Raw genomic sequence first — 27,682 nt, forward strand, 5'->3', positions numbered from 1 at the left:
CAGGTTTGTTTGGGTGGTGGTAGTTCTCTCTCTCTCTCTCAACCCCCCTCCCTCCCTCCCTCCACCTGTGTGTGGTACTAGGGATCAAACCTAGATCCTTGTATATGTTCGAGTGCACTTACCACTGAGCCACACCGCCCCCCTCCCCCCCCCCGCCCCCCAGAAGTGTGTACGTTAGACATGACACTCAAGTTTGGTTTGTGAAGAAAAAGATGCTACTGCGAGAAGAAATACTTGTTTCCTTGTTCCCTTTGGCCATTAGTATTTTAACTCCTGACATTTCCCCTTTTTTTTAGGAGGAGGAGGAAGAAGAAGAAAATAGGATGTCTGAAGAAGCAGAAAGACAGTACCAGCAAAACAAGATGCAGGCTGATTGCACTGTACAGACAGATCAACCGGAAACAGTGGTGGCCAGCTCGTTTGTGAATATCAACTTTGAAATGGAGGAGGGCTGTGCAGGACTTCAGGAGAGCAAACAGCAGGCAGCCTCTGTCCCACCGTAGAACGAAAGGACTGTCTAGAAAGTGCTACCCTAAAGGTCAATCAGGAACTCTTTACATCTTGTTTAGTAAAGGGGCTTAAAACAACTATTTATATTTTAAATTATTAGGGGAAAATCTTTCTTCGTTCTTATGCTCTGTCTATCACAGTCAGATCTGAAGTTGGGATGTTTTTATTATGAGTTAAATTAGCGCCCTCCCCCCCCTCACCGGGCTTCTTTCACATACACTGACTAGTGCTAAGCCCAGTGCTTTGGTAAGACATCATTTAGCATGGCATGATAACACACACCTTTAATCCTAGCACAGAGAGGCAGGGGCTGGTGGTTCTGTGTGAGTTCAAGGCCCACATGGTCAACATAACATAATGAGCTCCAGCCTAGCCCGTGAGACCCTGTCTCAAAAAAACCAAAAAATAAAGGTGTTCCACATTAAAAGGGGAGTTAATTTGTTCCTTGAGATTTTTGGTTTGGGGACATTTGTTTAAAAAAAAAAGGGTAAGTATTGACTAATTGTCTTTGGAGCTAATAATCCTAACAGCCTCAGACTGAAGTACCCTACATTGCCTCATGCAATGCCTGCCTTGCATTTAACATACCTGCCCATTAATTTCACACTAGGTTGGTTCAGAGTGTGCAATAAAGGGAGCAAGATGGAGGCACTGTGGATTTCCTTTGTTGAGACGATTTTATGGGAAGTGTTGAATGTACTACTCTGAATCTTAGATGGGTTTTCACTTTTACCACAAGCCACTCTTGCATTTTTCAGTAGTTAATAACTTGCTCTGGTCACAAAGTAGCACTAGTTACCGAGTGAATTTGTAGTTCCGTCAGGTGTTGGTCCCTTGTGACTCCCCACGTGGCTGGCACCTTGGGTGTGTCACACTCAGCCCTCTCTGCATCAGGCAGGGTAGCTGGGGATGAACTGCTCACAGTCTACTTTTGTTCACCGTTTGATGTCACATTAGTAAGCTGGACAGTTGATGTGAACCAGGTTTGGCCCTCTCTCTCCTCACTAGGTTATTCCTTTACAAAGTTGTGTAATATGAAGCGAATTTTGAGAAATATTCCTACATCTGTGTTCAGAACCTTTTATATGTATAACTCTGATTTATAACCAAATGTGGATAAAGAGAAATGTGGACAATGTTTTAGATGCTGATCTTTTAAAAGCCTTCTCATAGCTTTTAGAAATTAACACTTATAAACTGGCCTTCTAAGTAGCATGACGTTTTCCGTCTTCAGTGTGTACATTTCAAACATGGATAGGTGAGCATAATTGTAGACACTTGCCAGTGGACCTCTCAGTAAGTTCAACGGAAAGCTGGATTTTTAACTGAATATTCAAAGTTTGAGTCAGTTTCAGTTGGACTGAAATTTGTAAGGCTCAGCAAGTATGGAGTCTTCCTTGGAGTCGTGAGCTAGCTCCCTTCGTGGGTGCATACGATGTGACTTAGTTCTTAGAGGTTTATCTTTAGATAGTCTTAGTTGATAGTTGCTGAAACATGCTGGCCTGACCTCTGCGTCTTGGCTTGTTTTTAACAAACTTTGAGACGGTGCCACCACCTCAGACCCTAACTTGTTAGGAGGTGAAGGCAGGTGGTCTGAGGCATCTCTCCCGACATTTACGCCACAGCCTCTGGTTACAGTAGGAGGGGAAGGACCTGCAAAGCCCTGTGGTTGCCCAGTTTGCTTCCTGCTTGTCGGGCAGCAGCGGGTTTGTGTGCTGAGTTATGATTCACTGTGCCTTACGTTTGTATGCTTTGGTTTATGCAGCTATAAAATGATCATAAATGGGGTAAATGGTTCGTTTTCTTTTAAGTCTCTCTCACCTCTTCCTACTTTCCAGTCCCCAGTAGAATTATTGTCCCCTCTGCATCACAGTCCACGACGTTCTACTTTCTTCTCCTCTCCATAAAAACTGAACACAGGGCAGGTGTGGTGGTGTATATGGGTACTCCCAGCACTAGGGAGGCTGAGGTAGGGTCATGAGTTGGAGGCTGGCCTAGTCTACAGATCAAGACCCTTATATTTCAACAACAAACAACCCATAAACACATGAGTTAGTATAAGGAATTAGTAATTCTCTAACAAAAACCTTTAATAAAAGGTACAGTTTTGTAAATGTAACTTGATAATGGTTAATAAAATTAGACAAAATTTCGTACTTGTGATTTGAATGAAAACAAAATATTTGCTTGAATACTTGTTTTTGAAGCACCATCTTAACAAAAAAGAACTGGGTGGGGGAATGACAGTGGGTCCAGTGGCTGCAGGTGAGCTTGACACCCTGACTTTGAGCTCCAGAATCCCCGTGGGGGAAGGAGAGAATTGACTCCAATCCACTGACCTCCATGTGTGCTCTGGTGTTCACACACAGGACATAAATGAAATCGTAAAAAAGGCATGGTGGCACTCACCTTTAAACTCAGCACTTGGGAGGTAGAGGCGATGGCTCTCTCTGAGTTCAAGGTTCACGGCCAGTCTAGTCCACAAAGCAGATTCCAGGCCAGTCAGGGCTGCATAGTGGACCATGTCTAAAAAAAGTCACATCTAAAGCTTTTGAATCCAGAAATGCAGGGGTTTGCTCTAATGATACTCTAATGGAAAAGGCTAATGTCCTTGATATTCATGAAGAACCAATACTGTAATCCTATATGAATACCAGAAATAGTCCATAAACTCAACTACTTACAGCAAATCTTTCTATTTCTGAGCTAAATGGAACTAGAACTTACCACTTCATTAAAAAGAAAAAAAAAAAAAGAAAAAGAAAAAAAAAAAGGCAGTTGGTCCTATTACTTTGAAATTGTTCCCATTGCAACCAAAATTCTAGTAAGCAAGCTGTTTGCTGTGTCGTACAGGCATGTGATGAGTTTTATTTAGAATGTTTCTAAGGATTCTGCGGCAAAGGTTTTGCATGCAGCATTCAGGCATCTTTAGGAAGGTGGTCCTGTCTTCCAGAGCTCATGTGTCATCGAGATCTGCAGAGTTCTCATTGTCATTTGCAACAAGGGCTTCTCTGTTCTCGTAAGTCCAGAAGCCATTCAGATCAATTAGAATGGTAGTGACTGTGTCTCCTTGATTACTGTTGATTAAATCCTGAAGCGAGATTTTCAGAGGATCCTGTGGTTTTACCATGTCAAAGATTTCATCCTGTAAGAGAAAGCGATAATAATGAAAGCTGGGCAAAGTGGTTTCTGTCACACAGTGATGTAAAATTCAGGGTGGACTTGGAACTCTTGTACAACTTTTATTCCAGTCTTGTCTTTTCCACTTGCTGGGCATCTCCTTAACACAGACTTTTCTTGGGCAGTTCCTTAGCTGTCTGATAATTATCTCTCATTTTAAAGATGACGAAAACAGGCTCAGAGCAGAATCCAAGCTCATAGCCAATTCATGGCAGAGCCATCGACCACAGTATTCTTTGAATGCAACTAACTGCTGTACTTTTTATTGCCTTCTAATGGTGGGGCGAAGTCTGGGCATAACCTTTTCACCCCCATGCTGGGAATCAAACCCAAGATGTCCCTCCAGGCAAGCACTCTGCCACTAAGTTATGTCACCATACCTTTAGAGTAAGAGCTGAGCTACATATTAAAAATTCCAGAGGTTCAGAGACAGTGACAAAACTTCACTTCCAATAATCACAGCACCTTTACTCTAGTCCCAGTATGGCAAGAATGGAAATCCATATTAAAGAGTTAGTCATGCAAAATAACAAAACTGTGCCAAGACTTAACTAGAATTCGTAGAAGAACCTCTTCTATGTTATGAAATATACAGTATAAATATTTGCAAGGCAATAACCTGTTTTCTAATTTTTTTTTCTTTTCTCAAGACAGGGTTTCTCTTATAGCCCTGGCTGTCCTGGAACTCACTCTGTAGACCAGGCTGGCCTCAGGCTGGCCTCAAACTCACAGAGATTCACCTGCCTCTGCCTCCTGAGTGCTGGGATTAAAGGCGTACACCACCACCACCACCACCAGGCATTTTCTAATCCTGTGTCGTAAAATTACTCAAGAATATTTAGTAATTAACATTATAAACAGTTCCATTAAAAAAATTTATAGAGTAACTCAGGTTCATAAAATATAAACTTTTAAACTGTGCATTCTTCTTTCCAGATTAGTTGAAGATTCAAGTGCTGGTTCTTAAATTCATGTTACAAAGTTTGGAATTTCCCCCATGTGTTGTCTCAGAATAGTCCCTTCAGGCTTATTCTTGGTTAAATTGGTTAGGGTATTTTATTATGTTACTCAACTAAACCAAAAAGGTCCTGTTGGATGTTTCTTCCTAACTGGTGAACCGCTGACTAAGTGCCAGGGAGCAGCGTGTGTTTCACATAACAGTGGTTTTCTAGATCTCTGTTTATGTATCTGTGTGAATGCTCCGTGTGTGCCCGGACCTACAGAGGGCCGAGGAGGGCCTCGGGTCCCTGGACTGCCCAGCATCGCCCTGCAGAGTGCCGGGATAAAATGCAGGGCTCTGGTACTCTCACCGGCTTTGCCGGCTTTCCAGCTCCAGTACCGAGTTTTCATATCGAAAGTGGATGTTTCTTTAAATCGAATGAATCAAAGCATGCAGGCTCTTTGAGACCAAAAAAGGTCTCGAGTCTGAATAGTCCTCCAGCTGAATGTGGAGTACAATGAAAAGGACTGCTCAAGGATGCAAGCTGACACTCTTCAAATAAAATGAATGTTTCCATGAGAACACAAGACTGACAGTGAAATTATCAACTATATCAATCAGTAAATCCAAATTTGTCTCTATTTCTGATGATTTAAGAATCAGTTCCAAACAAGTGACAACAAAAATCTGACTTGGAATAGTGTTTCATAGTTCATAAATTACTTTCATATAATACTGGATAAAACATTACTTAGTATTATTATGGTTATATTATCTGATGTTATGTAAGTAAATAAAGACTAACCTTGACATCTTGAAATGAAACAGGATCCTGTCCATGGATTTTCATTAGTTCTTGTATGGCCTGTATTTAATGGAAATAAATCCATAAATAAAAAATGAAGTCCATAATTCCCACCCCTTCTCACTCCAGTTCCTGCATAGTCCCACGCTGTAAGTCTAAGCTTCAGTCTTTCCGACTGCTCCACTTCCAGTCTGTAACTGGGCGAACATACCCGTGGCCCTTTCTACGCTTACACCGAGCTATCTAGAACTTGGCAGAGGAAGGAGGGTTAAGGCTGCAGGCTGCAGTTTCTATTTCCCAAGGCTAGCTCAGCCCTCACATTTGTTTCCAAAAGAGAATACTGAAAGATGTGTAAGAAAGTCAGCTTGACTTTATCATTATGTATTTCCTAAACATAGAAGGAACAAAAAACAGACTTGATTTCTACTTTAAATTTATGTATTATAGGAATCCTTTTAAATTTATGATCAAGCTAGGTAAAACTGTCAATAAGTAATTTAAACTAAGTAGTTTAATATATCTTAGGATAACAATGCTCCTGTACCCAAACCATACTTACCCTAAAGAAATAATTGAGGGAAAAGACATTCAGATATCCCTTGTTCTCAATGTCCAGCAGTTTGAAAATATACTGCAGAGCTGCAGGCTCCTTTCTGTTTTCTAAGGCAAGAACAAAGTCCAGGTAGGTCTTATAGTCCTACAGAAGAGAAAACATTCACACAGGGTCTGCAGTGGAATTTTAAATGAGCATCTGCCAAGATGAAGGGATTGTAATCAGAGATGACAAATTTAACTAATTTTTTTAAATATGAAATAAACCCATTTGTGCACTTAATGTTGGTTTCTGGGAATTCTACGTAGGCACTAATCTAGGACAGTTCCGAGAAACCCAGCTCATTTTTTTTTTGAAGATTTGCTTAAACTATAATTTTCTTCCATACTACAGAATTGTCAAGACAGTGATTAAGTTATTTTATGCTGCCATTAAATTTATGTCTTCATTTCATTTTAGTTTCTTTGAAGAATTTATTTTCTCTAGAATGAACATCAGTCTATTTAAATTGCTATTCAGAACCCACTCATCCATGTCTGTGGGTTCAATTACCCGTGGGCTGAAAATATTTGGGTAAAAGTTTTCATTTGCACCTAACGTAGACTTTTCCTGTCATTAGTACTTAACACAGTACGACTACATAGCATTTATACTATTAGGGATTATAAGTAGACCACAGATGATGCGAGAACACTGGAGCCAGCACAGGGGGCATCTGTGGATGCTGATACCAGTCATGGATTCTGGAACCAGTCAACAGAATCAGGTCTGTAACCCAGAACTCTGAAAGCTGAAGCAGGAGGATCTGAGTTGAAGCCAGCATGGGCCTGCAATTATTTCTCCAAAACCAAAGCAACAAGCAATCAGATGATTTCCAATAGAATGAGGAGGCTGGCTCAACTGTAAAGTGCTACCTCACAGGCATGAGGACCTGAGTCCAATCTCCAGACCCATGGAAAGATGTCTGGGATGGTGGCGTGCATTTGTGGTGCTGATGCTGGAGAGGTGGAGATGAGGATCCTAAGGGTTTGGCGTCCAGCCAATCTAACCTAATTAGTGCCTCCAGGTCAATCAGAGATCCTGTCTCGGCATTCCTAAGGATGACACCTAAAGTTGTAGCCCTCTAATACACACAGGCATGTAAACTTGCACACACACAAACAGAAAAATTTAAAAAGACGAATGGAAGCTAGAAGCATGGACAGAACAGAATGCCTGAATCTTGAAAGGGGCACTTGAAAATTACGTACTTGCGTTTTTAGTTCATTTGGCTTGTTGAAACAGCCTCACTCACCCCAGGCTGTCCTGGAACTCACTATGTGGCTCAGGCTGGCTTCAAACTCAAGGAGCTTATGTCTCAGCCTCCTGAGAGCTGTGGTTACTGATGTGAGCCACCATGCCTGGTAGAATACTTGTCTTATATGATAAAAAAGAATACTCACTTGGAAAAGAACTTCACATTCTTGGAAAAGATTTTATAGAATACGATTAAAAATGTTCTTTGCGCCAGGTAGTGGTGGCGCATACCTTTAATCCCAGCACTCAGGAGGCAGAGGCAGGCGGATCTGAGTTTGAGGGCAGCCTGGTCTGCAGAGCAAGTTCTAAGACAGCCAGTCTACACAGAGAAACCCTGTCTTAAAAACAAAAACAAGGGCTGGAAAGATGGCTCAGAGGTTAAGAGCACCGACTGCTCTTCCAGAGGTCCTGAGTTCAATTCCCAGCACCCCCATGGTAGCTCACAACCATCTGTAATGAGATCTGGCACCCTCTTCTGTGTACATAATAAATAAATAAATCTTAAAAACAAACAAACAAAGCAAAAGTGAGTTACGGAGATGGAGCTTCCCTATGGCTTAGCTCCATCCACTTAATGCCCTGTTATTCCCCAGAAGGTATCAGTTTATGATGAGACGCCAATGGTCTATGTCAAGAGCTGTGGAGTCACTTTTCCTGTGCTCTTGGTCTAGAGTAGTGCTGCCTAACAACCCGCTTGCACACAGTGGCGTAATACAACCTAAGAGCTCACGCATCTGTACGATTATTTCTTTTTTTTGTTTTTGTTTTTTGTTTTTCGAGACAGGGTTTCTCTGTGTAGCTTTGCGCCTTTCCTGGAACTCACTTGGTAGTCCAGGCTGGCCTTGAACTCACAGAGATCCGCCTGGCTCTGCCTCCTGAGTGCTGGGATTAAAGGCGTGCGCCGCCGCCGCCGCCGCCGCCGCCGCCGCCGCCGCCGCCGCCACCACCACCGCCACCACCCGGCTTGTATGATTATTTCTTAAGCAGCCTTGGTCTGGAAAATTATGTCCTTACTGTTTCTCTATTTGTTTTAAGATGTTCTACACCAGTGGTTCTCAACCCTTCTAATGCTGTGACCCTTTAACACAGTTCCTCCTGTGGTGACTCCAACCATACAATTATTTTCATTGCTACTTCATAGCTATAATTTTGCTACTGTTATGAATCATAATGTAAATATCTGTGTTTGCCGATGGTCCTCTGGGGTCATGACCCACAGGTTGAGAACCAGTGGCTTACAGTCTAGCCCATGCTGACTTCAAACCAAATTCTCCTGCCCCATTTTCCTGAGTTCTGGATTGCATCACCTTTCCTAGCCCCATAACAGCTTTATTCTGTGGCCCTTTGTTGTTTGTTTTGTAAAACGGTTTCATACAGCCAAGGCTGACCTTACACTCATGATCCTCCTGCCTCCATCTTCCAGTGTTGGAATTACAGGCTTGCACCACCATGCACCAGATCTCATTACAGATGGTTGTAAGCCACCATGTGGTTGCTGGGAATTGAACTCAGGACCTCTGAAAGAGCAGTCAGTGCTCTTAACCTCCAAGCCATCTCTCCAGCCCAGTGGTCCGCCTCTTTAATCTCAGCACTCAGAGGGCAAAGGCAGTTCTGTGAGTTCCAAGTCAGTGAGGGCTACAGAGTGAGATCTTATTTATTTTTTTTTTTAAAAAAGCTTTCTTGTTAGGCATGGTGGTATATGCCTTTAATCCCCAGCACCACTGAGGCAGAGGCAAAGTTAAGGCTAGACTGGTCTACATAGTGAGTTAAAGGCCAGCCAAAGCTTCATAGTGAGACCCAGTCTCCCACCACCCACTAAAAAATTTTCTTTCTCAAGTGTTCTAAAAACACTAAAGGGAATATTAAACAAAATCCCTACCTCTCTATAACACCTGTATAGTCTATATGATCTAAGATCTAAGTTCTTAAATTAAGTAACTAGACTTCCATGTATTTTGGGAGGGAAAAGGACAACTGCATGCTAGATATCTTCAGCTACTAATGCAGACACAGTAATCCAACACGACTCTCACATTTAGCTGGCTATGGCAGCTTCACACCCGAACCCCAGCACTGGGGACTTCAGCAGGAATGCCTCCACAGTAAGTCCCAACCAGCCTTTCAACAGAGGGGGCCTCTGTCTCAAACGATTAAGGCAATGGGCCTGACTTAAGTCAGAGCATACAAGGTCTATGTCAGACCTGGCAATTTAATGACTGAACTATTATATAGAAATAGTTTACAGGCTGGGCAGTGGTGGTGTACACCTTTAATCCCAGCACTCAGGAGGCAGAGGCAGCTGGATCTTTGAGTTCGAGGTCAGCCTAGTCTACAGAGTGAGTTCTAGAACAGCCAGGGCTACACAGAGAAACCCTGTCTGGAGAAAAAAAAAGGAATGTTTTACAGGATGTTCAGATTTTTCTTTTTACTAGTTCACACTCCTTATTAGGAGTATCAGTATACTTAGGTATCCTGACAATGAAATGAGGAAATATTAAATTCTGAGCCCAGAAGGAAGGATTTTTAACTGAATCTCCTTAAGAACAGACTCAGAATGTCAAGAAATTCCACTGACTTAACATTTTAAGATCAGGTTATTAATCACTGATACTAATTTTAAGAACCTGTTACAGACTGGTATTAATAATGCTGAAGGAAGCAAGGCATGCTGGCACATTCCTGTAGTTCTAGCACTTGCGATGGCAAGACATGAGGGTCAAGAGTTCAAGGTCATTCTTGACTACAAACCAAGTTCAAGGCCAGTGTGGTCTACCTGAGACCCCATCTTTAAGACAGATAGACAAACAAAAAACTATTGATTTACATCAAGAAAATAGCTTATGGAAAATGTAGGAGCCTAGACTTTTTAAATTTATCAGCAGATTTCAATACCATTTCTCCATCGTAAGTGAGACACTCCTGGAAAACACGGTCTAAGAAGACATTGGTCATGGTTGCCGTTCCGTAACGGGAGAGTTCTTCTTTACTGAGCATGCCATTGTGATCTTTATCAAGATTCAAATACTGACCTTGCAAAAAAGAATATAGGAACATATTCAGGACCAAAATATTTTTTAATTCATCACAAAGGCTGGACACTAACAAAATGTCATTTTGTGACCTAACAGTCTGATTGACTGGTAGTAAAGGGAGTGGCTTACATGTAATAGTTAGCCATCCTTCAGATGTTGATTGGAACAACTACTAAGCTAAATTCCCACAAAAAGCCCATTATGAAGCTTGTGATCTTTGGCCTAGTTCACTTACATTTTTGTTTTCAGTTCACAATCAGTTAGAACGTTCACAGGTTTCTAAACTTGGTGGATCAATAAGAAGCACCTACATGCTTTCAGCTTAAGTCAGCAATAACAGATCCTAAGTGAGTCAGGAGACCATCCAAAATGATATAATAGAAAACAAATGAGATTTGATAAATCCAAATCGCTCCCCAATACCCGTCTCTGTGCATCCTGACAACAGCATTCTATCAAAATAAGACAATAGCTGTTGTTCGAGCCCATGAAAATGAATCAGATTACATTGTTCTACTGAAAACAGCATAGCAACTATGCAGGAGTTCCAGAAAGTTCAAACAGTAGTAAAGTAAGGACATCTTAGTAACCTGGAGTACTGACCCTCAGGTGGGAGAACACTCTGGTCTTAAGGAAATAGCCTGTGTCTAAACAGAGGTATGAGTAATGGAACTTTAGAGGGGATCCTACCATAGACCCTCAGGGCGGAAGGAGCAGAAAACCAATTTGTTTCTTGACTCTCTTTGGACAGTTCCTCATCCCTTAGCTAAAGAAACACAGAAATATAATTAGAAAATAGCAATTATCATGTGACAAAATTAAGTAGTTTAATAAATATTTACCTCCAGTAAATCATCTAGGAAGCTGCATGCTAAAATATCTTGAATTTTGATTTTCCCTTTAAAAAATATAATGAAAAACAATTTCATTTTGAGAACAACTTATTTTTTAAAGGTGTTATTTTACAAAGGCAATCATATAATTCATATGATAAACATCTAGCTCTTAGGTTCCTTATTTTGAAACATTGAACACACACACACACACACACACACACACACACACACACACACACACAAGCAAAGTAAAAACACTCCAACAAAAAGACAAAACAAACCCCAATAACCCACAAAATCTCTACATATTTACTTGTTTTTTTTGTTTTGTTTTTCAAGACAGAGTTTCTCTGTGTAGCCCTGGCTGTCCTGGAACTCACTCTGCAGACCAGGCTGGCCTCACGCCTCCAGTTATAAGAAGCTAAGCAGTAAATTCCTACTAAAATTGTGCTATCAGAACCTGCAAAAGGTTGTGTCATATTTTGCGACTAGGGACAATCTTGGTAATGAGGGGTGGGGCTGGAGAGACGCTCGCTGTTGACGGTAAGGCTCACGTGTCTGAAAGACTGCTTCCAGCACCTGTCATCAATGTCACCAAAGCCCCTCTCTCCAGAGTGCCTTTTGCCAGGTGTGGTGGCGCACTCCTCTAATCACAGCCACTCAGGAGGCAGAGGCAAGCAGATCTTTGTGAGTTCAAGGACAGCCTGGGCTATGCAGTGAGACTCTGCCTAATAACTAATTAAAAGGGTATAGCTCACTGAAAAATCTGGGGTTTCTATGTTTACTAATCTGGCCACCAGTTAGGAAAGTGAAAGACTACATTATAGTAAAATGCCTCTCAAACACAAGTTTTTCATAAAGAAGAGAGCAATTATGCCATACACCACAGATAGCAGATCATGTAATTGTGGGGCTCCTTAGAACTGGAAGAAGTGACAGTGACTGGTCACCCAGGTCACACTTCGAGGGATGAAGGAAACTTTTTTTTTCCTTTTGAGACAGGGTTTCACTATGTAACTCTGGCTGTCCCAGAACTCACTATGTAGACCAGGTCAAACTCACAGAAATCTGCCTGCCCAGTGTGAAGGAAATTCTTTTTTTTTTTTTTTTTTTTTTTTCCAGACAGGGTTTCTCTGTGTAGCTTTGCACCTTTCCTGGAACTCACTCTGTAGACCAGGCTGGGCCAGAACTCACAGAGATCCGCCTGCCTCTGCCTCCCAAGTGCTAGGATTAAAGGCATGCACCACCACCGCCCAGCATAAAGGAAATTCTTAAGAGGGTAGGTGCTGTGGGATGTTCTGTATGGCAAATGTGTTGCTAATTAGTCAATAAATAAAACACTGATTAGCCATTGGCTAGGCAGGAAGTGTAGGTGGGACAAGGAGGAGAATAAAGCTGGGAAGTGGAAGGCTGAGTCAGAGAGACACTGCCAGCCGCCACGATGAGAAACAGCATATGAAGATGCCGGTAAGCCATGAGCCACGTGGCAAGGTATAGATTAATAGAAATGGATTAATTTAAGCTGTAAGAACAGTTAGCAAGAAGCCTGCCACGGCCATACAGTTTGTAACCAATATAAGTCTTTGTGTTTATTTGGTCGAGTCTGAGGGGCTGTGGGACTGGCAGGTGAGAGAGATTTGTCCTGACTGTGGGCCAGGCAGGAAAACTCTAGCTACAGGTAGGTGTGGTGGTTTGAATAGAATGGCCCCCACAGGCTCCTATATTTGAATGCTTGGTCATTAGGGAATGATGCTACTTGACAAGGATTAGGAGAGGTGTGGCCTTGTTGGAGGAAGTGTGTCATGGGGGGTGGGCTTTGAGGTTTCAAATACTGATTGCGGATCCAGATGTAGAACTCTCAGCTACCTCTCCAGCACCATGTCTGCCTGCATGATTCCCACCATGATGATAATGGACTAAACCTCTGAACTGTAAGCCAGCCCCAATTAAATGTTTTCTTTTCAAGAGTTGCAGTGGTCATGGTGTTTCTTCACAGCAACAGAACACTGAGACAGTAGGTGACATCCCACCATCGAATAGCTGGTTATCGTCAGTGCGAGAATATACGAAAGATCCTTACAGAAAGCAAAGCACTGTGGCTGTCTTGTACACTGGTCCACTTCTGAGATTTGCCAGATTATGTCACCGACATTAGAAAACAAAGGGAAATGGAAGAGACTTGTCTAATATTGAGATAGTATGCAATAATAATATCCTCATATTTAAATTACATATTTTTTTTTTACCTGTTCTTAGAGGATCCAAAAAGAAGAAGAACTTCCTAACTGCTGTGCAAACATAAAAAGAGTAAAAGGATTTTTCCAACCCATCTAATTGTGGCAAAGTGGGGATAAGTTCCAGTATGTAGTTTTCTAAGTCCTGGAAACAAAACAAAACGGTTAAATGCCTTGCCTTGACTTCCTCGCTAATCTTCCAGACTAGGAGCTGGATTGTAAGCCAAATGAACCCTTCTCCCTTAAGACTGCCTTGCTCGGAGGATTTTATACAGAAGAGAAACAACATTAGGACCCAAGGTAATATCTTTAAAACTCCCCGGCACACACCTATAGTCCCAGCATTTGGGAGGCAGAGGCAGGAGGATCACTGCAAGCTCCAGGCCAGCCCGGCTACAAAGGCTGCAATGTAAGACTTTGTCTTACAAACTCCAAATGAACAAACACAAGTCTCCTGCGGTGCTTTATATTCATTTTAACAACTTTATTTTTTGCTCTAACATTCTATACATGTGTGCCTGGTAGACAGAGACATCTAAGTTCCTAAAAGAACAGGCTCCTCAGCCTGGTGTCTGAATGAGCTCTTCCCCGCTCCTCCTGCTTTCATCTGCTTTCTCCCAACTTTGGTCTCTCCATTTCCCTTACCAGTGTCCCACTCCCTGTACACACGTCCGATCTAGCAGCAAGGTGAGTGATCTCTCTCTCTCTCTCTCTCTCTCTCTCTCTCTCTCTCTCTCTCTCTCCCTCTCTCTCTCTCTCTCTCTGGGTGGTAGAGGTGACGGTAGGATATCCAAAATGTCAACTGAATGGATGTATTTTTAGCTTTTGGGGGGTAGTTTTAGGGTGGTGGTGGTGAGATAAGGTCTCACTATGTATCTCAGGCTAGCTTCAAACTTGTGAGTAATCTCCTGCCTCAGCCTCTTAAGTACTGAGCTTGACAAGTGCTTCTAAATTCTTCTACAGTCACCATTCATCTTGGCCACTATCATTTTTGCCTCACACTGCTACCACAGACAGCAGCCTATTATTTCTGCCTCCATCCTATGCTCTTAAAATCTCCCATAATTCATCCAGAATGATCTTTAAAACTAGACACCAGGGGCCAGGCAAGATGGTTTAGTGGGTAAGGGCGCTTAGAGCCAAGCTTGATGACCTGATCTCAATTCCCAGGTCCAGATGATAGAGAGAGAACCAACTCCTGCAAGTTGTTCTCTGACCTCCACATACTCATACACAAAAAATAAAACCAAAAACCCAAACCAAACCATACCCTGGTAACTCACTGAAACATTCACTGGCTTCTTTTGAATCTCAGAATACAACCTGAACTCTCCACTCTAGCCTAAAAGGCTCCATATGTTGTCACCATCAACTTCTCTGATGTCACCTGCCACTTTGTTCTAGCCCCACTGGCTTCCATTTGTACAGAGACAGGCAAGAGCCCTTTCCTACAATGTTGATCTGAATCTTAAAGCACAAGAATGATACTCTTTCCTTGGAAGGGATAAGATGATGATCAAAACACATATTTGAATAATTAACTCATTAGCTTTATTGATATTCTCCCTTAAGCTCTAAAAGAGGACTCCGTATTGGAGAAAAAAAATAAGCCCCCCCCCAAAAGAGAGCTACATAATTTAGATAACTGCCAAAAATACGTAAGCAGCATAGCCATTTGGGTCATGAGGTTTAATCCCACTCCTAACCAGGCCTAATGACATGAATACCTACAGGATATAAATGTCCTCTTGGTAGCTTATCACGTCCCTCTAAACCTACGGGTAAAAGCAAAGCCACTTCAGATTTTTCCTCTAGTCTATAAAAGAAACTTCCTGGTCTTTATCAAAATAATAAAATAACGCATCCATGAGAATGGCCAAGCTGTCGAGGTGGATGGCTTACAGGTAAAGCGCTTCTGTGTGAGCCTAAAGACCTGAGCCTGAGTACTAAAATCCATGTGGAAAGGTGGAAGGAGGCCCAGCTCCAGGAAGTTTTCCTTCAGTCTCCACGTGTTCTGTGGCACATGTGAGCCCTACCCCATCTCTTTCTAGAGGGGCCGGCTAGGGAGATGGCTAAGTGGTTAGGGCACTTGCTTTGCAAGTGTGAGACTGGAGTTCAGATCCCAGAACCTCTGTAAATGCCAGTGGGCGTGACGGTCCACCTGTGACGTCAGCCTTGGAAGACTGACCCAGGAATCTCCAGAGAAAGCTACCTAGCAAACGAGCCATGTGGCAGGCTCTGAGTTTGATTCAAAGAGCCTGCCTCCACGAAGAAGAAAGAGGGATTGGAGATGATCCCGACATCCACCTCAGGTCTCCATGTCTGCCTGCACACATGTCGAACATGCACAGTTCACACACATACGAAGGAGATGGAGAAACAGAACTCCAAAGCTTTTTTCTTTGGTATTGTTCTCTGTCTCCGTCTCTGTCCTGGGATCTCAGAGATAAGGTCTCAGTACATAGTCCTAACCAGCTTGGCAGTGGTCTTTGTATCCTGGCCTCCTAAGCTAGCATTACAGGTATGGGGCACCACACTCCACTCTCGTCAACCATTTTTAAAACCTGTTTAAATACATTCTATTTATTCATTGATAATGTTTTGTTATAGCTCAGGCTGGCCTGGAACTCTATATGGAGCTTCAGCTACCCCTCAACTCTGAATATCCTCCTGCCTCAGCCTCTACAGTGCTTGAATTAGAAGCATGTGCTATGATGCTCAGCTTCATTTTCCTTTTAAAAAGATCAGAAGATTGTTTTTTAAAGGGCTGGAAGAAAAGAGCCTACAGATCAATTATGTGGCCACTATATACTAAATTTAACATGTTTACATAGGTAAAATCAGGCAAACAAAAGCTATGAAGACAAAACCAAAGTAAACTGTAACTACAGCTTACTTAGTGATGATTAATGTTAATATTTTGGTATCTATAATGTTTATTAAATTTAGATCAATACTCACTGATTCCCGAAGGTACCCTTGTCCAGCAACATCATATAAGCTGAGTCCTATTCTTGTTTGATGCAGCCAAACTGACAATAAACAAGGAAATGACATGTAAATACTCAGATCTGTTCTTCAGCATATGAGAAAAGTAAGATACTGGACTAGACGTGCAGGCCAGTTCCGGAATTCCATAAAGCCATAATTAAGTGACCAGTGACCCCTGAACCACTGAAACCAAAAGAAAAAAGCCATGAACTGGCAGATTCCAACAATTCTGCCATGATTACTACAGTAACTGATGCCCTTGGGGATACTGTAAACCTGTGTTCCACCCAACAGGGAGAGTTGGCACACTGTGTTGTCAGTGAAGCTTGTATCTCCTGTGGTTAATTACTGCATCAAATCTATTAGTTATCAATGGTACATGTAGATTCCACAGACCATATAGCACTTAGAAGATTCATAACAACTCCAAATGTTTTAATACAGGCTTCTTGAAACCAAGACAACAGTTGTGGGTAGACCTTTCAGACATATATATTATTGAGACCATCCTTTCAGACATATATATTAGTGAAATGAAATTACCAGTAAACTGAAATTATTTCAAACCACCCATTAAAACTCTTGTTCTGCTCTTTAAAAGAATTAAAGTGATTTTACTGTTCAAGCATGTCAGACAAATACATGTCACTAAGGCAGGCTGTGGAAGGCTCGGATTTCCCAGTGAGGGAGCAGTCCTTTGGTCTTACAGTATCATGCCAATTGATGAATTCAGCTCTCTATTAGAATCTGTTCCTCTCAAGATGCTTATGAACAGCAATTGCTTTCTTACTTAAACAGCGGAGATCTCGCAGATCAGGAACCAGCTCTTTGAGCTTAAGGAGTCTCAACATTTTACCAGCAACCACAAAACAGACTTGTGCAGACCGTGTGAACCTCTCAGGGTTACGCCTTGATCACATCTTTCTACCCTGTGCGTACATCTGTTCCTTCACACCATCACTAGACATAACTTCAGCAAGTGAGGACACTGCCAACAGGACAGACTGACTAGGAAGGCCCTTTGGGGACAGTTCATGTGACCCAGAAAAGAAAAAGGGTTTCTGCTTTTGAGATCTCTACTTCGCCACCATTCTTAGGGTACATGAGGCTTTTGTTTAAAATAATGAATTCAATTTTAATACAGAAAATTGTACCTCTGTACGGTGTACAGCAGAACCATAATAGCATAGGAAAAAACATGCCACAAGGGAAAAGTAATAGAAAAGCACAGGCCAATGCCTACGTGATTCCAGACGAAAGTTCAAACTCACACACACAACAAATCACCTTTTCGCATGACGTAGTTAAAGAACTGCATGATGGAAATCCTCCCATAGGAATCTGTATGCAGGAGTTTGGCAAAGACTTTTGCAGTAAAAAATTGCCTACAAAAGGAATAAAAATTAAAATGGTCTACCAGCACAGTACAAAAATGACGTCTATAAGAATTAGCCAACAACATAAATTCATACAATTAAAAATCACAGTAAGAGACAATAAAGACTCCCCATAGTTCAAAATTTGAAACAGTAAGTTATAAATGTTTGCATTCTTTCTTCGTATTCTTCAAAGAATGAGACCTAGGTGCATGCATGCCCTCACCTGCTGAAGCCTGGGCTCAGTTGCCTATCGTGACGGCCCCTTGGCCTAGCCACAGTGAGGGGCAGGCCCATCTGCAGAGGCACCCTCCAGTGCCAGAATGCAGAGTGGAGCCCCTAAGCTGCAGGAGGAAAATCAGTAGGGCTGCTGGGTAGTCATCCATCACATTACCCACCACACCTTAGGAAGGAAGGAGAATGAAATCGGAGCGGTTGATATTCCAGCTCCTGTTTCTGTGTATAAAGGTGATAATGAAGGGCCGGGTGGTGGTGGTGGTGGTGGTGCACGCCTTTAATCCCAGCACTTGGGAGGCAGAGGCAGGTGGATCTCTGTGAGTTTGAGGCCAGCCTGGTATACAGAGTGAGATCCAGGACAGCCAAGACTACACAGAGAAACCCTGTCTTGAAAAAACAAAATAAAATAAATAAAATAAAAAGGTGATAAAGGAACAAATACTGCGGATGCCTGCATGAATCTGATGGATCTGGACACAGCAGCTCCAACAACTGCTACTGTGCCATCTCACCTTGCTCCCGGGTACAGACAGTAACAGAGCTTCTAAACAGACACATGCGGCACTGAATAAAAATATCAGCCATTCTGAAGAAGTTTATACTGAGAAAGAAATAAACCCAAAGCATCTAGAAGAAAAACTCCAGCAGGATATGAGCTTCGTCAGATGAGTGAGAAAACACCCCTCCCCAGAGTTCCTTATTGTTGTTGTTTTTGAGACAGAATCTCACTGTGTAGCCCTAGCTGGCCTTGAACTCACAGAGATCTGCCTGCCTCTCCTCCTATATGCTGAGATGAAAGGCATGTGCCACTATACCCAGCTGAAGAGTTCCCTTTAAATACCGAGTGCACAGTTACTCTCAGTATCAGAAAGATGCTTAGAAGAAAGGGGCAGCTGACTGTGCATGCTGTAATTCCAGCACCCAAGAGGCTGACGCATGAGAACTCCCACATATTTGAGACCAGCCTGGGCTACAGAGTGAGTTTCAGGTCAGCCTGGATAGAGTGAGACCGATTCACATCAAATCAAACCAGCCAAGCCGAGCCAACAACAAAAAAGCATTTTTCTTGGCAGACTTTCTGAAGGTTTGTCTCCGTCTCTGCTGGTCTCCAAAGGATTGGGGATCTATCTTCTAAGGCACCTGAAAACCACTACCAGTACTTCTGATGAGAACTGGCTCCGACTCCGCTTACACAGCGAGCACATTGGAGCTTGTAACAGCTCACAGAAGAACCATCACATTCCCGGGGTGGTTACACCATGTTCTGTAAATGCAGCATTTCTAGTCTCGTAAGACAAAGGAACAGACACTAAAATCATGACCATAATTCTACCTATGGGATCAATTACTGAGCATGTCCCACTGGTGTCTACTCTAAGCATCTTGCAGTAAAATTTCCTAGGACATTAGATACAGTGTAAATGATTTAATACACTGGTCATGATGTATATAGTATTTAAAAGGTTATCTGTAATCTTAATTAATAGTTCATATTTCAAAATGCTGAACAGCATTAATAGTTTAAAAACTACATTAAAGAGTTTGTCCCAAAGGAGTATCATGGTCTTCTAACCACATAATAGAAAATATTATGTGTTTAAGTGGATGTGGGTTGCTGTAGAGACCATGTAAGTATATAAATTATCATTAAGCACTAAACATCCAAGAAGGCCCACTGGAGTCTGAACACTGCAGTTCCTGCTCTTGGGTACGCATCTCCAATCTGGCTGTGAAGCCAGCACCTCAGGCGGCCAGCTCTTGGCTGTAGACACATACTTCATCTTCTACTCATACAGCTCTGGTCAGCGGAGTTTACCATTTGGTTTACCTTTGTGTGCCCTTAAAACTGGCTTCATAGTAAGTGAATCTGATTTATATTTATATTATATTTATATTTAGAAGACTATAAATAGGAAAAAGTAAATCTCTGCTATGTTAAAAAGGAATGAAGACGGGCTAGAGATATGGCTCAGAGGTTAAAGCATTGGCTGTTCTTCCAGAGGATCTGGGTTCAATTCCCAGCACCCACATGACAGCTCACAATTGTCTGTAACTCCAGTTCCAATGGATACGACACCCTCACACAGACATACATACAGGCAAAGCATCAATGCACATAAAATAAATAAATAAGCTGGGTGGTAGTGATGGTGCAGGCCTTTAATCCCAGCACTCCGGAGGCAGAGGTAGGCAGATATCTGTGAGTTGGAGACCAGCCTGGTCTACAAAGCAAGTTCTAGGACAGTCTCCAGAGCTACAAAGAGAAACCCTGTCTCAAAAAACCAACCAACCAACCAACCAATTTTTTTTTAAAAAGGAACGAACACATAGAATCATTACATGGCATTATTTTGTTTATTCTTTTTCTTTTTTCCAAGACAGGATCTTGTTATGCAGTACAGCAAAAACTAACCTTGAATTTACAATCTTCCTGCCTCAGCTTCTAGAGTACTAAATGACAGGCATATGCCACCATGTCCAACTTGGTATTTCCCCTGCCCCCAACCTCCCCCACCCCATCATCCCTCCCTCTCTCTATCTCCCTCTTTTGAGATGGGGTCTCACTATGTAGCTCTGGGTAGCCTGGAATTTGGTATGTAGAGTAGGCTGGCTTCAAAGTCACAGAGATTCACCTGCTTCTGTCCACTGAGTGCTGGGATTAAAGGTGCATACTGCCATACTCAGTGGTATTATTTTTCTTAATAACTTCATAGCACCATTTGTTTTTGCTGTAAGTTTTATTATATTTCATTAAGTTGAATGCTTCAGTCTCCAGAGTACTGGAATTAAGGTGTGTACCACCATGCCCAACGTATCCTATTTCTCTCTTTCATCTGAGACAGGAACTTACTATGGAGCTCAGGCTGGCCTTGAACTTGTGATTATCCCCTGCATCAACCTCTCATGTGCTGGGCTTACAAACAGGTGCCACCACACCCAGCTTTGTATTATTGCTCTTACTAACTCCACACCAACACTTTTGTATGCGTGGTACAGTACATGTTTGTGCGGCTGTGGGCATATGTGCATGTGGGTACATGCAGAAGCCAGAGGTTGATGGCAGGGATCAATGCTCTCCACCCTATTTGTTGAGACAGATTCTCTCACCAAACATGGAGCTCACTGATTTGAGCAGCTGGATGGCCAAAGAACTTCACAGATCTGCCCACCTATGGTCTACCAACGCTGGGGGTTGCACACATATGCTACTGCACCCAGCTTTTATACGATCACTCAGAATCCGACAGACTAAGCCATCTCCCCAGCTTCCAATTTTTCCTTGACTCTAAATAATTTTATCACATTTCAGTCACTTAAAGTAGTAAGTCAAACGTCACTCCATTGACTTCAACTCCATTGACATTTGAGGCAATAAAAATGTCTACCGCATGTTCCTCTTTAAATCACATTATTCTTACTTGCACTTTGGTCCAGCCTTTTCTCCAACCTTCAAAAAATTTTCATAATTGATCATTGCTTCCTCTCCAATCATAGGTGGTATCTGGTGTTTATCCAGCAAAAACCATAAGTTCTTAAGAGAATTAGGGAAATGGAAATGTTATAAGTTAACAGTGGATTTAAGAAGGTAAATGCACCCTTTCTGTCTAATAAAGGTGAATCTATGCCCCATTACTTTGACTATTAATAAAATAACTGACACTTATTGTGCTTACTAAAGTTTAAGCTTTCAAAATATATTGCTTCTTTAATCCATGTAACTATCTAATGTAGGCACGATCTACTTTACACATGAAAATTGAAGCATAAAGGTATCAAGTCCATTGCCTAAAGTCACACCATGGCAGGGGGCTAGGATTTGAACTTCTGCAGAGGACGATACTGCACTGTTTTGCAGACCTTGACAACCCATTAGGATTATGTGGGAACTTAAGAAACAAAACCTTAAGAGCACTATCCTTGGAAATCAGGCCATGCAAGTTCAGCAGCTGATTCTGGTACGCGTATACATGCTCTGCTTCAGAAACCTATGGAGTACTACTCTGCACCGAGAATTCAAAGAGGCATAACAAAATCCTGCACGACTTAAGTACAAGAAAGAAATGGGTAACAGCTAAAGCCATGTGAGTCTACTCATACCTGTAATTCTTCATTATCTAAGAGTTCTCTGCTTTTCCTCTGTAGAAAGACAGCTCTAGATTCCTCTCTTAATTTCTGTAGTAAGACTTCATCTTCCGCAGGCAACTAAAATCACATTGGAAAAGTCACCTTACATCAATATCAAATTAAACAGGACTAGCTTAACAGTCTGGGCAAAGCCAGCATGCCTGCTGAGACTACATCACTGAACAGTATTCTTATTACTAATATCTACAATAAAAATTAGAAGAGCTCAAAAAAGGGGAGTAACAACTTTGCCTTCTTGGATCGACTTATTGGTACAAGATTTTAGTGGATTCAAAGTATTTTCTCATAGTGATAAATCAACTGTATTAAATGTACAAAATGTTCAATGTAATCCTCTATTTTAAAACTATATGCTTTGGATCCCACTTTTGAAATTACATTTCATTTACAGATTCAGGAACTTCCACTTAAACAACACTTACCCTGTAATAAAACCGGGGAATGGTCTTATAGAATTCATTTGTGTTTTTTCTACCTCCTTTCCATTCTGAGTAGTACTTGGTAAATAAATCCATTTCTTCATCTTTTAATTCTTGTTCACTTTTTTTCCCTAGTAACAATAGCAAAAAAAAAAAAAAAAAGGTGAGAAAAAGCATAAACACCAAATATTATTTTTACTCAGGATAGCCTATACAGTAAAGTCTAGTTAAAACATCTGCACTGACAAAAAGGCCTTCAAAACTGTGTTTAGCCAGGTGGTAGTGGCGCACGCCTTTAATCCCAGCACTCAGGAGGCAGAGCCAGGAGGATCTCTGTGAGTTCGAGGCCAGCCTGGGCTACCAAGTGAGTTCCAGGAAAGGCGCAAAGCTACACAGAGAAACCCTGTCTCGAAAAACCAAAACACAAAACAAAAAAAATGTGTTTAGATACTGAACGGACTAACCTGAAATACTGCCTTCCCCTGAAATAGCCTCCTTACATCAACCACTGAATTGTCCAGTCCAGTGAGAATCAGGGTGTTCCCTGTACTTGGGTTTATCATTGAAGCTTGCCTCTTCCTCAAGTTACTGTCTCACTTTAAAGTGTTTCAATTCATCCTATCAGAAGTATTTGCTAGGGCTAGAAGGACAGCTCAGTGCTAGAGTGCTTAGGTAGCATATACAGAGCCCTGGGTTCAAGTCTCAGTGCCAGAAACAAGAACAGACACCCTGGAGCACCTACTGCACAGGGTCCTGTGCTGGCCACTGCGGCCAGAGGAAGCAGAACAGGCACAGCCCCTGACCTGATATAATTTCGGCCCCAGGACTGCAGTTGGTCTTTAATAACAAAACAAAGAACAGCACTCTCTGAGGCTCAAGACTCAGAGCTCTACTGCCCTCCAACCTGCCTGCTGTTGACAGGTAACTTTCTCCCCGAGCCATTTTTCTTCATTGAGGATAATCATCTATGGAGCCAGCATGTACTGAGGTTCAAATCCTGGGTGGTGTGCACACCATGCCAGCACTCCACCACTGAGCTGCACCCCAGACTCCAGGCTCCTTTATTTCTTTAATAGGGTCTCACTCTGCCCTCAGGCTGGCCTCAAGCCTGTGACAAGCCCCGTGTCTCAGCCTCCCCAGGGCTGGGATTATAGATGAGAGTGACCACGGCTAGATCCCAGATCCCTGCTAGCTCTCTTCTGAAAGCACAGGCTCTACCACAGGTCCAGATCACCTCTGATCACTCAGAACCTCAGGGATACCTGCACGCCAGCCTCACTGGGCTCTTCAACTCTACCATCTAGTTTCTCAAAACTATTTTTTTCTGTCTCATTTTCTTCCAAAGGTGACACTGGGGATTCTTCAGTACTTTTCATAGCATTTCTTGTACCAGTCATATTAACTTTTAACCTTGAACCAAGCCTACAGTTTCTTTAGCATGGTTTAGTACAATTGGAGAAAACTGAAAAATTTTGCAAATAAAATGGGAATTGAAAAGGACCAATGAATTTAGCCATTAAGGGGTCACTAATGATTCTTCACAAGCAGGAATAAGACACAGTAAGATTTTTTTTTTTGTTTCTTTTTGTTTTTGTTTTTTGAGACATTCTCTGTGTAGTTTTGGTGCCTGTCCTGGATCTCGCTCTGTAACTCACAGAGATCCTCCTGGCTCTGCCACCACCGCCCAGCCTGAGAAAGTTTCTTAACTGGGAAAAATACCAGCATGTTTATATGCTAATGAAAATGATTAAGAAAGCCTGATGATACAGGTAAAGGGTTATCCTTGAGAATACATCCTTGTGAAGGCAAATGAGATTTAGCACATGGATGGGATCTACTGCACCGATGTCAATGGATAGATCTATGCACTGATGTCAATGGATGGGATCTATTGCACTGATGTCAATGGATGGGATCTACTGCACTGATGTCAATGGATGGGATCTACTGCACTGATGTCAATGGATGGGATCTATTGCACTGATGTCAATGGATGGGATCTACTGCACTGATGTCAACAGCCTTAAGTAGGACTATTAACACTATCCACACAATCTAGATAAGCTGTTAAACACTCATGGCACAGTAGTAGTATTCCTAGTAAAGGTGAAGAGAAACGTAGCAAACACTGGTGGGGAGCTGGAGAGATAACTCAGTAGGTTTAAGAGCAGTAAACACTCTGTAGGTTTGCTGCTCTTGGAGAGGGCTTGGGTTGTTTCCCAGTGCTCACATGCAGCTCACACCCATGTATAACTCCTGCTCCAGGGGATCCAATACCCTCTTCCGGCCTTTGCAGGGACAAATGGCTAACTGAGGTGCAGGGCAGCTCTCAGCCTTACTCAGTATCTGTGGCTCCTCTCAGCACTTCTTACCCCATCTCCTGCCCTAAAGGTCTCCAGCCATGGGGCTGGGCTTCCCTTCCTCCAGCTTCTGATCCTCTATAACTCATCCATTCTGGATTTTGGCTCTCTGCTCTTGGCTCCCATGTGCTCTCTTGGTCACTTGCCCCCATCTCTCCTCTCTCCCTCTCTCTCTCTCTCATGGCCTGGTCTACTCTGCTGGCCATACTCAGTCTGGAGCCTTCCAGATGCCTCTGGCTGACCTCTCCCTTATAGCTACAATAAAGCCTTCTCCTTCATTCAGCAGGCACTGCACAAACATGGTACACTTCCATGCATGCAGGCTACTACAACATGCTCGTTAGTGGTAATGGAAATGATTGAGGAGAAAAGAAAAAATTGATAATGTATGAGAAAGATAAAACTGAAGAGAAGCCATTGAGTATATGAAAAGGAATGTAATCAAGTGAGGGATTGGAGGGACCCAAGTTAGGAGTAAAGACAATTCTTTTCTTTTCTAGAGACAGAGTTTCTCTGGGTAGCCCTGGCTGTCCTGGAACTCTATCTGTAGACCAGGCTGTTCTCAAACTCAGAGATCTACTTGCCTCTGCCTCCCGAGAGCTTGCATTAAAGGTGTGTGCCACCACTGCCTGGTGACAATTCATTTTAAGGTGACAATTCAAATTAAAGGTGAAGGTTGAGTGTAAGGATAAATACCTAACACCGCAGAGAAATGGTAAGTGGAAAGAGTTAAGGTTCTCTTTTAACTGTTTCCAATTCCTCTTTGAGACAGACGTATTTGAAAACAAGTTCATCAATTGAAGGTGAACAATGGAGAGGGCAGACTGGAGCCTTGGGAAGATGAGGGGAATTAAGTGTGGGAGAGCAAATGCTCTTCTTGCAGATGCGACTAAAAACACATACTTCAGCTTAGTGGACATGGAGTCTAAGTGAGAACTCACCATGTCCTGTTTTTCTTTTTGGTGGTGAGTCTAGCTTTTAGTGGCTGAGACCTCTCTCTAGCCCAGTTCTGTTTTTCTTTAGCCCGTTCCTTTCAGCTGCTTGGGTGCTGGTGTGGAATTAAATCCTTTAATTTAATCAGACTGACCCGCAAGCCAAGTGTGAAGGACCGGGGAACGAACAATGTAAAACGGACTAATGATATTTAAAATGGAGGGTTCAGCAAAAAAAGAGTTAAAAGGCGGCAGGCACCGGGAAACTGGGGCAAGGAGGGTCTAAGTTAAGACTGGCCTGGGCTACATGGTGACACCCTGTCTCCAGGGGGAAAGGTATAAGGATGAATTACAGGTCTTGGTAAGCTCAAAGGGAACCAAGGGTCTCAGTTATTCCTCATAAGCCTAAGATCGTGGAAAACGGGGGCCACAGTTGCGCTTTTTGTTCCCTGTAGGTCATTCACCAGGGAAGTTGGGGCCAGCCCTCCGCGGATCGCTAAAAGCACACTCCGCTCTGGCTCCTTTGTCAGGTAAGTTTCCCGGACGCGGAAAGTAGCACTCGCACTTCCTCCTCCTCCCCATCCCCCCGGCGCCACTTCTAGCCTGGGGCGGGCTATCTAGCGGGCGGTCCCTCCCGAACTCACTCTTCGGATCCTTGTTGGGCGACGCCAGGCGCCGGCGGAGCACGTCTTTCCAGTCCATGGCTGACTCCCGCTCAGAGGACCCTACATTTGCGGGTTGTTAACCGCCCCACCCACTACCAGCTCCGACGTCAGACGCCACCAAGGCAGGTGGAAGTTAAGAAGGACGCCCGGACGCCATCTTGGACCCGGGCGGAAGCCTTGGCTGCAGAGGCAAAAACCCGAAGGCTGTGTCTGATCCGGATACGGCGATCACGCTAGCAGGGGCGAAAAGCAGACATGAAATAGACGAAAAATTGGTTTTTCTTATGGGAGTATCCCAGCTCACCAAACCTGATCTTAAAGGCCAGCAAGAAGCCCGCGTGAGCTCTTGGCTGGGGGCCTTTCGGCGCGTGCGCACCACAGGATTGCAGGAATCCATTGGCTTTTCCGACTTGAGAAAAGCACTTTCGTCACATTTTGTTCTCGCTCTTGGAGGCCTTAATAGTCTCCAAGATTTAACAGAAGCTTCAGCAGCCGTTTTCAGCTGCTCTGGATACTAAAAGCTTCGAAACTGCCTTTCTTTTTTCTGTTTATCTTCGTCAGGCTCAATAGAACTGCAACCAAGCCATTCAGGCCCGGGCGGCTCGTTCAGCGCGGTGCCTTGTGGGTACTGTAGTTTTCACCGCGTTTATGGTTACTGTAAGCATGCGTGGTGTGGTGAGTGTTGAATTAAGTGAACTTCGTTCGTCGGCCATCCGTACAGTTAAGTCTAAGCTCTTTCTGGACCTCGCTTTCTTCCCTGTGATGTTTATGAAGCGTCCCCCCGTTCCCTCTTCTCTGAGGCGTTTTAGGGCCTGGAGAAAGTGTCAAGAGCAAGGGACCCTAGACTGGATTTTCTTGCTACCGGTGGGGCTGCGGTTGGTGGTTCCTGGTCGAGGTTATTATTTTATTTCCCTGTTCTAGTTCCCTTGGTATCTTGCCCTTCTTCAGGACCGTTGTGATGCACATGAGTCAAACTAGCAGGTCCTTCTTGTGCTTTTTCCTCAGATTCGAAAATTGGAATGTAGCAGGCACCTCAGGATTCCGGTTCCGTCTTCTGGTTTAGGGATTGCTACTGGTGTTAGAGATCCCTGGATCATTGTTTAATGGAGAGAACTCGTGTGTTTTCCTTGCCATTAAATCACTCCTAAAGCATATTCTGAATTTGTTTGT

General features: G+C 42.9%; 2 protein-coding genes across 3 annotated transcripts in view; one reads left to right on the forward strand and one right to left on the reverse strand.

The window, feature by feature from the left end:
* Window positions 1–587, forward strand: part of LOC131924505 (signal recognition particle subunit SRP54) — a 68,097-nt gene extending 67,510 nt beyond the window's left edge. For both annotated transcript variants that reach the window (XM_059279825.1, XM_059279824.1), the window contains one exon: window positions 297–587. In XM_059279825.1, the coding sequence (XP_059135808.1) occupies window positions 297–503 (207 nt within the window). In that variant the 3' untranslated portion in view covers window positions 504–587. The remainder of the gene's footprint in view (window positions 1–296) is intronic.
* A 2,771-nt stretch (window positions 588–3,358) lies between these two features.
* On the reverse strand, window positions 3,359–26,893 carry Ppp2r3c (protein phosphatase 2 regulatory subunit B''gamma). Its single transcript, XM_059279826.1, has 13 exons — window positions 26,492–26,893; window positions 22,559–22,686; window positions 22,089–22,193; window positions 21,410–21,522; window positions 17,665–17,762; window positions 16,348–16,418; window positions 13,399–13,531; window positions 11,159–11,214; window positions 11,007–11,082; window positions 10,177–10,313; window positions 5,995–6,132; window positions 5,436–5,495; window positions 3,359–3,655 (listed from the first exon to the last, which is right to left on the reverse strand). The coding sequence occupies exons 1-13, from the start codon at window positions 26,547–26,549 to the stop codon at window positions 3,467–3,469; spliced, it is 1,362 nt and encodes a 453-aa protein (XP_059135809.1). The 5' UTR covers window positions 26,550–26,893; the 3' UTR covers window positions 3,359–3,466.
* Window positions 26,894–27,682: the final 789 nt, after the last annotated feature.

The sequence above is a fragment of the Peromyscus eremicus genome, chromosome 14, assembly GCF_949786415.1.
Source record: "Peromyscus eremicus chromosome 14, PerEre_H2_v1, whole genome shotgun sequence".
Lineage (NCBI taxonomy): Eukaryota > Metazoa > Chordata > Mammalia > Rodentia > Cricetidae > Peromyscus > Peromyscus eremicus.

What these genes read in the sequence shown, in the direction of transcription:
- Ppp2r3c (XM_059279826.1), bottom strand. Translation starts at nt 26,549, where the DNA reads ATGGACTGGAAAGACGTGCTCCGCCGGCGCCTGGCGTCGCCCAACAAG. An exon ending in TCCTAGATGATTTACTGGAG is followed by an intron (nt 11,083 to 11,158) that starts GTAAATATTTAT and finishes GTGTTTCTTTAG; the next exon opens with CTAAGGGATGAGGAACTGTC. An exon ending in TTTCATTTCAAGATGTCAAG is followed by an intron (nt 3,656 to 5,435) that starts GTTAGTCTTTAT and finishes TTTCTCTTACAG; the next exon opens with GATGAAATCTTTGACATGGT.